Source organism: Eleutherodactylus coqui, chromosome 9 (assembly GCF_035609145.1).
Source record: "Eleutherodactylus coqui strain aEleCoq1 chromosome 9, aEleCoq1.hap1, whole genome shotgun sequence".
Lineage (NCBI taxonomy): Eukaryota > Metazoa > Chordata > Amphibia > Anura > Eleutherodactylidae > Eleutherodactylus > Eleutherodactylus coqui.
In genome coordinates this window covers 63,519,593-63,531,635 of record NC_089845.1, presented here as the reverse complement: position 1 = coordinate 63,531,635, position 12,043 = coordinate 63,519,593, and the positions used below count along the sequence as shown (strand labels likewise).

The 12,043-nt window shown below is 43.1% G+C and overlaps 1 protein-coding gene across 5 annotated transcripts in view; it reads left to right on the top strand.

The window, feature by feature from the left end:
• ZNF236 (zinc finger protein 236) overlaps positions 1-12,043 on the top strand; it is a 150,865-nt gene that overhangs the window by 80,197 nt on the left and 58,625 nt on the right. For all 5 annotated transcript variants that reach the window (XR_010786710.1, XR_010786712.1, XR_010786711.1 and 2 more), the window contains exons 21-22: positions 2,210-2,495; positions 9,434-9,537. Coding sequence is in view for 2 of the 5 variants with exons in the window: in XM_066579479.1 (XP_066435576.1) it covers positions 2,210-2,495; positions 9,434-9,537 (390 nt within the window). In the remaining 3 variants the exon portion in view is untranslated. The remainder of the gene's footprint in view (positions 1-2,209; positions 2,496-9,433; positions 9,538-12,043) is intronic.

The window sequence follows — 12,043 nt, the reverse complement described above, 5'->3', positions numbered from 1 at the left end:
CAAGCTGGGGGCGTTACTGAATGTCAAACTCCTGTATTATGTCGCCACCCCTAACTTCCGGTGGCAACATAATACAAGAATACTGTTTCATCCTCAGCTACTTCACCTAGCTGTGCAGGAGCCGAGGATGAAACCTCCTTCTCGGCATGCGGCCCCTTACTTTTCTGTATGCAGCTGCGTGTCAGCGAAAATAGCTACGCCATAGGCTCGCCATCACGGGCCTAGTGAATCTGTATGTGTGTACTATATTACTTTACTGACTTTTGGCCACTAGGTTGCGCTGTTTAATTTGTTACTTCTATATCTGTATAACAAACGCTGAATGTTTTCAGCAAACGGAGTCTTTTTTGTCCTTTAGAATAGCAGTTATGTATTAGGTTTTAATAAACATTTTTTATTGCTCTCAGTAAGAGAAACAAAATAATCTTGTAGATATGAGAGCAATAGCATTTGGGTCTACTGGCTAACTTGGTGCCAAACTTTATTTTTTTATTAAACCTTTATATACACAGAGGTCTAAAAGTACATTACTGTTGGGTGCGCACCGTAGAAGAGACAATGTTATCCGAAATCATGTTTAATGACCTATTGGTTTTAATGTGTCTGTTTTAGTGCATACTTGCATTCCCTATGTATTAATACTGGCCACTTATTCTTTGAGTCATACAATGTGTTGTATAAGGATGTATGAATTTACTGACAGATGGGTGCTACCATTCCCCTTGTGAGTGGATGTGTCATTACACTCCCAATCAGACCTTATAATGTCACTTGTGTAGGCTCTCAGTAAGGCATAATTTGCTGAGTGCTGCCCACATTAGACAGTCATGCAGCAAGTACACAATGACAGGCCCTCCTGATGCCCGAGGTGCATAGAGATAGTAAGGAAAAGGATTGGGAACTGACTCCACTCCATACATGGTGGGTGTCAGATGTAATATACAGCTAGCACCCAGCTGCAATGGCTGGGATTGGAGACAACTCTGATCCCAACAATAACCTTTTTAAATGCTGCGATCAGCGCTGACCATGGTGTTTACCCCCTTCAGTGGCAGGTTTATTATTACCATGTCATGCCTCACGAGGCAGGTTTTTTAATTGAGTCAACAATGCACTTTAATCTCACAAGTATTTGAAAGTACTGTACTACTTTGACAGTTGGTATTATGGCAGGGAAATCTCTGGGGCTTGATGCGCTGAGTATGCAGTAAAAACCCCGGAAGATTTCAGATGACAGCTCAGTGCTCTGCACATTTCAGCACTAGAGCTGTCCACAGAAATCTTCCGGGGTTTAACTGCATGGTAAGTACAGCAAGCCCCAGAGATTTTGCGGGCGTGCCACTAAAGGGGTTAAATGGCTTGGCAGGGAAAGGGTTTAATTTGTCCCCTGAACAGCCCTTTTACAACCAGATCGTAATATTTGTCTGTGCACACATTTCCTACGAGATCGGATTACTTTAACAGCTATCTTCTATTGGCCCTAGAACTGCCCTCAAAATTGTCAGTTCTGCATTATAGAGAAAATGTAGTCAAAATGATCCTCTGAAACAGTATATCGTAGATCAGTATTCATAGACTGTCTAGGTCTATTTCTGTAATGGTAAAGGTCTTAAAAGCTAGCTCAAACCCTACTAGCAGAACTTTTTCTTCATTACTCAGTACAAAGGGCCACTCACATCGGCCTCAGTTTGTGTAGAATATTGTGGGTGATCCTACCGGGATTTTTTTTATTCTAAAGGGTCTGTTCACACGTTGTGAAAATGTGCAGATTTTCCGCAGCAGCAGCTCTGTGGAAGTTGCGGTGGATCCGCAGCAGACTTCACCTCGTCAATTAAAAGGATGATATCTACTGCAAATCGGCTGCCAAAACCCATTCAAAATCCATATCAAATAGTGTTGATTTTTAAACTTTTTTTTGCTGGGGATTCAATACCAAAAATGCAGAGTACCCTTAAACTGTTTTCTCTGAGAGCTGGATCCTGTAGTGAACACTTGCCTTTAACATAGCAGAAAATATCTGAAAAAACAGATACATAGCGCACAGAAGAAAGATCCCGCGAATGTACTTGGTTTCGTATTCTTTACTAATTTTGTGAATTCTGTATCCCAGTGATTGAGAGGTTGACATAAGCTGTGAAATATCTCAGTCCCTGTGAGCTCTGAACCTGTGTGTTAACCATACCGTACATTAAAACATTACCTTTAATAGGAGATGTATGCCTTGAAGAAGACGATGAAAATGGTGACAGAACCGCATCACGGAAATCTCGGCATGGAGTCATCACTTTCACTGAAGAGGAAACGGCTGAGTTGGCGAAGATCCGGCCGAGAGAAGGAGCCACAATCTCCGAGAAGGTGCTGGTCCAGTCTGCCGCAGAAAAAGATCGTATAAGTGAGATTAAAGATAAGCAGGCTGAAATGGAAACTGAGCCCAAGTTTGCCAACTGCTGCTCATACTGTCCCAAAAGCTTTAAAAAGCCCAGTGACTTAATCAGGTATAGCATCTACTTTCCTTTCTTCTATCTCCGTGACTTTCTTGGTGTATTAAAAAAAAAATACATATATGCGCTAGAAATGTGGACTTTTATAAAATTTAGAATCTAGTTAAAGGAGTTTTCCCCAAATCCTTAGTACTATTACAGTACTATTGGGGTGCTTCTAGTTTCTAGGTTCATATTTGCTACATTTTACTGTAGCTCATGTCTGGTCCCCAAAGCTTCACTGCCTAATCACTCCAATCTCTTCTGTGGGTGGACTTTATGTGTGGTCACATGACTATATCACTACTTCCGATACTACAAGTCCCAAATTTAAGTCTTGTGTCCTACATTCTGCATGTGGATGAAGGATCAGGGCATGAGTGCGTGCCACTGCTCACTCTCTGGCACTGATCTGGTCTATATCATAAATTACTCCGTTTATTGGATTGAGGTTGGTCATTTCACCTCAGTTGAAAGAGGAGAACCATTTGTAAAATTTTGTTTTTCTCATGGCAGCTTCCTTATAAGCTCATTGAACAACTAGAGATGAGCGAGCATACTCGCTAAGGCAAACTACTCGAGCGAGTAGTGCCTTATGCGAGTACCTGCCCGCTCGTCTCTAAAGATTCGGGTGCAGGCAGGGGGCAGGGAGCGGCGGGGGAGAGCGGGGAGGAACGGGAGGGAGATCTAGCTCTCACTCTCTCCCCCCTTCTCACTCCTGCAACTCACTGCTCTCCCCCGCCGGCACCCGAATCTTTAGAGACGAGCGGGCAGGTACTCGCATAAGGCACTACTCGCTCGAGTAGTTTGCCTTAGCGAGTATGCTCGCTTATCTCTAATAACAACCTTTTCTTCCCTGATGACAACGCACCCACCCACACAGCTTTCAGCAATTTCTAATTTTAATTTCACCCAATCTTGCTCCGTGCGCCTTTTTTTTTTTTCCCTTGGGTTGAAAGAGACCTTCTAGAAAAACGTTTTGAATTCATGAATGGGTGTGAGTGAGAGCTGCCTCTGATTGGCTCAGCGCTGAGCCAATCAGGGGCAGCTCTCACTCACACCCACTGCAGGCCGGCCACGCTGAACTCTGTCTGCCGGAACAAGGTGAGTATATATTTTTTTTTATTTTTACACATTTCTGGATGAATTGCAGGGAAGGGCTTATATATTTAAGCCCTTCCCGACAATTCATCCCGCGATCGCCAGCAGCGCATTGCTTTCAATGGAGCCGGCTGTATTGCTGGCTCCATTGAATTCAATGCGCTGGACAGCTCCGGCCCATTTCTATTGAAACGCGGTTAGGAGCAGTTTTTCCGGGCGATTTTTCGGCCCCGGTCACGCGATTTGCGGATGCGCATCCGTCATGCGATCCGCAAATCGCGGCAAAAAACGCCCATGTGACTAAGGCCTCAGTGCGCGGTCAGACAAGCGTGTTTTGGAGAAGCGCAAAATGAATGTATCTAAAAGAACCAATGGGTTTCTATAGACGCATTCATATGCGAGGAATTAGAGGCGCAAAACGTCGTGCACCTAAGAAAGATAGAACACGCACTATGTTCGCTGCGCATCGGGCAGGAGTTTCTATCGACTCCTGTGGGTGCAGGAGTTAATGGAAACTCCTGCGCTGGGTATAGATTCCCACTGCTTACAGCAGGACATTTAAAACCTGCTGCCCAGAAGCACGTTTTAAATGTCCTGCTGTGTAAACTCCTGTTAGTCCCCGCGGGGATGAGGCGACTTCCCAATTGTTCCGTTAATCCCCGCGGGGACTAACAAGATTTTACAACGGGCCATTTAAAAGGTGCTTCTGTTCAGCACCTTTTAAATGCCCTGCTGTATACTCTGGGATATTCCTCCTGCCCCCCTGCTGGGCAATTCCCCAGCAGCGGGGGCCAGTAGGGGACTCCCTCCACCTCTCTCCCCAAGGGAATTCCCTATACTGGGGAGATAGAGGGTGGTGGGATTACAGGGCTTTCCCCCCGAGAGCGTGGGAGATGGATCTGCCCCTAGCCCCGCCCCCTATGTCGTTTGCTATGGGGGATCTCTGTGGCAAGCCCTATAGCCCCGCCCCTCACTCTAGCTCTGCTCCCTCTCTCTGCGCTATGGGAATCTCCCTCGGGGATCCCATAGCAGGGTGACACAGAACGGGACTATGGATTTTCCCGTAGCAGAGGGAGAGAGCAGAGTTATGGGGGATTAATCCACCATAGCAGGGAGAGAGAGCGGAGCTATGGGGGATTAACCCATAGTCCTGCTCTGTCTCCCCCTGCTATGGGGAAACCCCCATAGTTCCGCTCTCTCTCGCTGCTATGGAGAAATCACGGAGCCCTGTGAGGCTTCTTTTCTCTCTCCCTGTGGCTGCTGCGCTTCTTTGGTACTATTTTGGGTTACAGATGACTTTTTGATTGCAGCACAATACCTGCAAAAATGTACATAGCCTCTACATAGGATCATGTTCTTGGGACTGCCGCCTTTAATCATCCTAATTAAGGGCCACATTCTGAGAAGCTCCCAGCAGATACATCTGTGTCTTTAGGTATTGCTGATTCTGAGGTGTTCTGGAAATGAAGCCTGTTCCATGTAGAATAACAATCTGAAACTTTGTACAATACTTTTTCTTTCTCTCATTAATTTCTGTATTCACTTGCTGTCAGTGACATTTAGAAACTACAAATCTGTGCCTAAAATATGCGTCTGCCATCCACTGAATAATCCGTGCACATACTGTATCAAAGCTCTCTGGTAACAAGCTGCTCTCCTGTGTGAGCAGGATATGATCAGGACGAGTCTTCAGCCTCCGACTATAAACCATTGCATTCATTGATACCAGAGAAGAAGAGACCTTGAAATCTGTGACGAATACAAAGTATATTAGAAAGTTTCAGAATTTTCATTGTACAAAGATTCATTTTTAATTAAGTAGCATCAGATAACCACTTTTACACCCTGACTGGGTGATTTACCGTTTCTTTTGTGCTGTGCTTTTGGCACTATGTTACGAGTCTTGAAGACCCCTCTATTTTCAACCAAAGGCTTGTCTAAGGCAAGTCCTATCAAGTGCCTTTTATCGGTGGGAATATTAATTTCTCCTATTATACTGACACATGCTATGCCAGATAAAATTGCTCTAAATGCGTTGTTTCCTTAACCCCTTGAGGACCATGATGTCGTAAAGCAAACTACACAAAGCTAGGAGGGATAGCTAACACTAGAGAAGAGAGAGAGTATTCAAAAAGATCTAGTTAAGCTTGAACAGTGGGCAGCGACTAACCGAATGGTATTTAACAAGGAGAAATGCAAAGTCCTACATCTGGGCGAGAAAAATGAAAAAAGCACATACAGAATTGGAGGAATTGGGCTAAGCAGCAGCACATGTGAAAAAGACTTGGTTATACTAATAGATCATAGACTGAACACGAGTCAACAATGTGATGCAGCAGCCAAAAAGGCAAACACAATTCTGGGATGTATTAAGAGAAGCATAAAGCCTAGATCACATGAGGTAATTATCTCCCTCTACTCCTCCTTAGTTAGACCTCATTTGGAATACTGTGTCCATTTCTGGGCACCTCACTTTAAAAAAGACATAGACAAAGTGGAGCAAGTTCAGAGAAAAGTTACAAAGATGGTGACTGGTCTGCAAATCATGTCCTATGAGGAACAGTTAAAGGATCTGGGAATGTTTAGCTTGCAAAAAAGAAGGCTGAGAGAAGACTTAAAGGGGTTGTCCCGCGCCGAAACGGGTTTTTTTTTTTTTCAACCCCCCCCCCGTTCGGCGCGAGACAACCCCGATGCAGGGAGGTAAAGAAAGCTCACCGGAGCGCTTACCTGAATCCCCGCGCTCCGGTGACTTCTCTACTCACCGCTGAAGATGGCCTCTTCCTCCGTGGACCGCAGCTCTTCTGTGCGGTCCACTGCCGATTCCAGCCTCCTGATTGGCTGGAATCGGCACGTGACGGGGCGGAGCTACACGGAGCTACACGGAGCCCCATAGAAGACTGCAGAAGACCCGGACTGCGCAAGCGCGGCTAATTTGGCCATCGGAGGGCGAAAATTAGTCGGCACCATGGAGACGAGGACGCCAGCAACGGAACAGGTAAGTATAAAACTTTTTATAACTTCTGCATGGCTCATAATTAATGCACAATGTACATTACAAAGTGCATTATTATGGCCATGCAGAAGTGTACAGACCCACTTGCTGCCTCGGGACAACCCCTTTAATAGCTGTCTACAAATATCTGAAGGACTGTCACAGTGCAGAGGGATCACCCCTATTCTTATTTGTACAAGGAAAGACTAGAAGCAATGGGATGAAACTGAAAGGGAGGAGGCACAGATTAGATATTAGAAAAAGCTTTCTGACAAGTTAGGGTGATCAATGAGTGCAACAGGTTACCACGGGAGGTGTTGAGTTCTCCTTCAATGAAAGTGTTCAAACAAAGGATGGATTGACATGTTTGGAATTATTTAGTGATCCTGCACTGAGCAGGGGGTTGAACCAGATAACCCTGGACGTCCCTTCCAACTCTACCATTCTATGATTTTATGACCACAAGCTTTTTAGGGATTTTACCCATGTGGTGGTTTTCCTCCCTTATTTAATTATTTTTTTTTGTTTCATTAGCTACCAAAATTATTTTTGTAGCATTTCCCCCCGCCTCTCCACCCTCTCCACCCCACTTTTCCCCCGTGACATATAGGGCTATTATTTTCTTTTCTTTTTTTTCTCACTGACTTTTTTTGTTTCCAATCTTAAGTTTTATTAGGGGTAAAAAGCTAAAAGAAAGTACTGGAATAAGTCCCTCATTTTGTTTTGGACATTTTGATATATAATTTGTATAGTTTTGGTTGGCGTCGACGGTGGGTTTCTTTCTTTCTTATGTATGTATTTTTATTTTATTCTATAATTTTTTTTTTTAACTTAGGTGGTAAAAAAATAGTTACAAAAATATGTCCCCCATGACATCATATGAGACCTCTGAAGGGCAATCACATTGTATTTACTTATTTCATACTTTTCCACTCTAGCTGGGGCATCCATAGAAGCTCCGGTTACAGGAAAAACATCCCCCTGTACTGACAATAGTTACTAGCAGAGCTGATCAGGGTGCACTAGGTCATGTGATCACCAGGTCGCATAGAGGAAGTAATACTTCCACTCTCACTCTTTAGTACGTAGCGCTCACTGAGCGCTATGTAGACTGGAAAGGAGAAGGCAGAAGCAGTTAAAAACTGGATTAAATCCCAGGACCAAGCACCATATATTTATTGGATTTGGTCCTTAAGGGGTTAAGTTCTGTTTTATTTTTGTATTTTTCATTTTACACTTTGCAGTAGAGCGATACAACATGTATTATCTGATATTTATCTGACATGATTTTCAGAGCTACTCTACAAGTAGTCGTCATTGATTGCATCTCTGTCTGATCTGATCACCGCCACTCTGAAAATAAATATGTTGCCTGTTACTGCTGCTGATGATCATGATAAAAATGGATCTAGAATTTCGTTGTTGGGAAATGCGCAATTGCTTGGAGAAGGTTTTCAATAGATTAGTTTGTGCACTCATTTCGAATGATGCTCTGGTAATGACATAAGTATGCTGCTGTCAGAAAGTTCTCAGTTAGAATAAATCTGAAAACATTTTGGTTAATGGCTGTATTTATTGAGTTAAATGTCTTTGATCTGCTTGCAGCTGTTTCTTTTTTGTCCTTAGTAGCTCTTTGGTTTTCAGTGCAGCTCTATATAGCCATTGCCTTCCCTGCCATCTTTCACCCAGGCGTGTTTGCTTCTTAGACACTTCTATTTAGCTAATTTAGATTTTTCTGAGGACATTGATCGCAAAAGGATAGAATATGCAAAAAAACAAATAGTCCATGTCGCCATCTTTTTGCACCCCTCTCTGAGGGCAGCATAAGATTAGTGATATGTGTGCTGTATTTATATGTGCAACAGTTTGGGAGAAACTTGCATTTTATTAGTAACAACCACACACAGAAGTGACTTTTCAGAATAAGCTGCTGTGTGTATACATGAGGTGTAGCAGTACTATTATCCTGCATCTATCACCACTTTTCTTCTGTATCTCTAATTGGCAGTTTTCCCTGAGCTAGTGGTTGGAGACTAGCTGCTAGGCTACAGTGCGCACACCGAGAAGACATGCTGCTCACAGACATGCATGCACACACAGAAGCAGCAGCATGGAGGACATTATACAGCAGTACTGGGCTGTAAATTGGCACTAGGATGAGATAAAACATTTAAGCTGTAGTCCTCTTTCAGTGTGATTCCCTCTGTCCCCCTCCGCATGCTCTCTTTCCCCATTCACTCTCCATAGCCGCAAGCTAACATCCACCCATGATTTCTGTAATAGCTATTGGGGTCTGTGCTGCTAGAGACATACTTCAACTAACAGGCAGTGGACAGCAAATGGCAGCCAGCACTTTAGAGATAGTTTTAAGCACAAAAACATAATTTTTAAGTAAGTAAAGTAGCCCTTTTATTAGTTATAATGCTTGCTATCTAATAAGGACAAGTTTGTTCGAGAGTTAGTGACCATTTAAAGGGATTTCCAACATTAGAAAAATGGAGTTGCTTATTTTCCGCCCAGAAACCTCACTAGCTGTGGCAGTAGATGCGATACTATATAGCCTTCTCCTCCAACAGTAATTTGTGGGCTCTATTGTAATGTGAGACAACTCTGCCTATCTCTTTGGCCATGGCAAATCAGCCTCAGACTTCCAGCAATGCTAATTCACTGAGGATTATGGTAAATTAACAGCTTCCAATATAAGCTGCAATTTAAGACTACAACTACACAACGATCTTTGGTCACATGGACCTCATCGCAACCGAAGTCCCTGTGTAGTCCTACTTCAAGGATTATAAGAATGTTAATATTAAGGTGATGTATAAAAAGTCCAAATAAAAATAAATGTTCTTCCTTTCAGGCACATACGTATTCATACAGGAGAAAAACCATTCAAATGTGATGAATGTGGGAAGAGTTTTACAGTAAAATCAACACTGGATTCCCATGTGAAAACTCATGCAGGTTAGTAAGTATGTTACATTGCTGTATGCTCTGTAGATGATCCACAACCGGATGGCCTCCCACTATAGCCTTCTTATTTTGTCAAGCTCTGTCGCTTTGTTCCTCTTAGATCCTCTAAAGCCCTATTTACATGCAACGATTATCGCTCAAAATTCGTTCAAACGATGGCTTAATCGTTGCGATAATCATTGCGTGTAAATGCTTTCATCTTTCACTCTTTGGCTGAACGATGATTTTAAGGTGAGCTTAAAATCCATCGTTTAGCGGGAGAGAGATCGCAGGGACCGCACGCTGTGTTCTCCACGGGAGCAGCTAATTACATTGTATTCTGCTGGCAGCCCCTGCGAAGACAATGCAGCTGAGTGCTAAGTCCAGACCACATACTGGAATTTGCAGACAGCTGCTGGAGGCTCATTTACACGCAAATAAAGGTAATAAACTGCCAATGGACATTAGTGTCCATTAACAATGTATGCAAAATGATCGCTAAAACTGTCAATCTCTCAATCCTTTGAAAGATTGTCTTTGCGTGTAAATGGGCCTTAAGGAGTAGTGAAAATATGTGACAAAACAGGTTCTTCCAGTGCCTGGGTTCCTGGTAAGGTGAAGAGAGGCTTGTGAAAAAAACAGAAGGCAGTTTCTGTCTGCAAAGTGATTCTGGAAAGAATTTAGCTGTATCTTTAAATATCTTTTGAAACATGTAGACAGATATAGAATAGGTCAAGGCCTATAGAAAAAATCCCAGCGCTCCAGATAATACAAAGATGACATGTAAATAGTGAAGAACTTACTACACAGGGGTGTCTCAGATGAGTGCCCCCCAATCCAGTATAGCCTTATACTATCAACTCAAGGTTGGGTAGAAATCAGTTGGTGAAGGACTCCATATAATCCAGTGACAGGTCATCTTAATTGGATACCCAATAGACGTTCAGAGACGCATCCTGCCAGCTTTCCGGGGTTTTGAAACATGTAAGGCTTTGAGAGCTTAGAACTACAATTGGGTGCAAAACTGGCAGGGATTGTGAGTGGTACAGAGTGTGAGAAGGAAGTGAGCACAAGTGAGTTCTTACAGAAATTTGGAAAATTGGCATTTGTATGAGAAAGGCTAGCACTGAATTTTTCACATATATACAATCAGTGGCCACTTTTTATTAGATATAACTGTACTCTTGCTGGTTAATACTAAAGTCAAAATAGCATGTAGCAACATGCTCCAGATCCATACTTCTAGGAGACCAGTGATGGTGGGAGATGGGTATTACCAGCTTGGAGTTAGTCGCTGCATTTATCTAGCCCTGAGCATAGCTGCACTAAGTCAGCTAGCTGTTAGTTCCTGAATTGACTGAGGGTTGTAGAAATCCAGATACTAAACAGCCGCTTGTACAACCTGAAATACGTCCGTGGAAGTTCTTACCAATGGGTGCATATTATGCAAATTCAAGAACAGCATAATCTTTCTATAGCTAGCTAGCCACAGTGTTTCTAATTGGGATTAAAGGCAGACTCTTGAACAATCTGTTCATCGATCTGCACTCTATAAGTATAGTGGGTAGTTCTGGTCATGCAGTTGTATTGTGCTTGACCATTCCTACACCCCATTGTGACTATACTTACCATCTTTCTTCTTACATGGTTGCTAATGAACTGCTGAATCAGCAGAGAAACTCGTGGAACCTAATCAGAGCCAAAACCATTAGAACTGAATCGGAACCAAAACTATTTCTCCAGTATTTGTATCAGAATTAGAACCACATATTAAGGCCCATTTAGACACAAAGATGAGTGACACCTTTGAGCGATCATTTTGCATAAACTATTAAGTAGCTACTCAGCTACTTATTAGCTTATTAGCGTGCAAATCAAGCCTTTCGCTGAATGCAGATAACAGCTGAAGGTCTGTTATCTGCTTCAACTCCATTGTTCTCCAGTGGAATAGCAGCTGAAAGAGTATATCAGCACTACCCACGGAGAACTCAGCATGTGGTCCTGATAAGCAGGAACAAAGTTTTCAAGCTGGCTTGAAGTCAGTGATGAACAAATAGTACACGATGGGCGCGCTTTTAGACGCTTTTGAGCGATAATCATTGTGTCTAAATAGGCCTTTATTTCGTCATGTGGGCTGACAATATACGCACAAGATAGATGTAACTATTCTCATCTGATGAATATCATTTGGGGTTCATATGCCTAAAAACTGCACCGTCATTGAAGAGTTATACACAATCTCAAAAGTGAACTATTTAAACACGGCCCATTCTAGACTACTTTCCAGACCCCTATCGTTTGCCATTTCCTTCATTACCGTATATACCGGCGTATAAGACGACTTTTGAACCCCGAAAAATCTGCTCTGCAGTCGGGGGTCGTCTTATGCGCCGGTAATACAAAAAAAAAAAAAGTGTAAAAAAAAAAAAATTTATTACTCACCTCCCACGGCGTTCTGTCGCGCTCCGGCAGGATGTCGCTCGCTCCGGCAGGCTGTCGCTCGCTCCTCGTCCCCGGC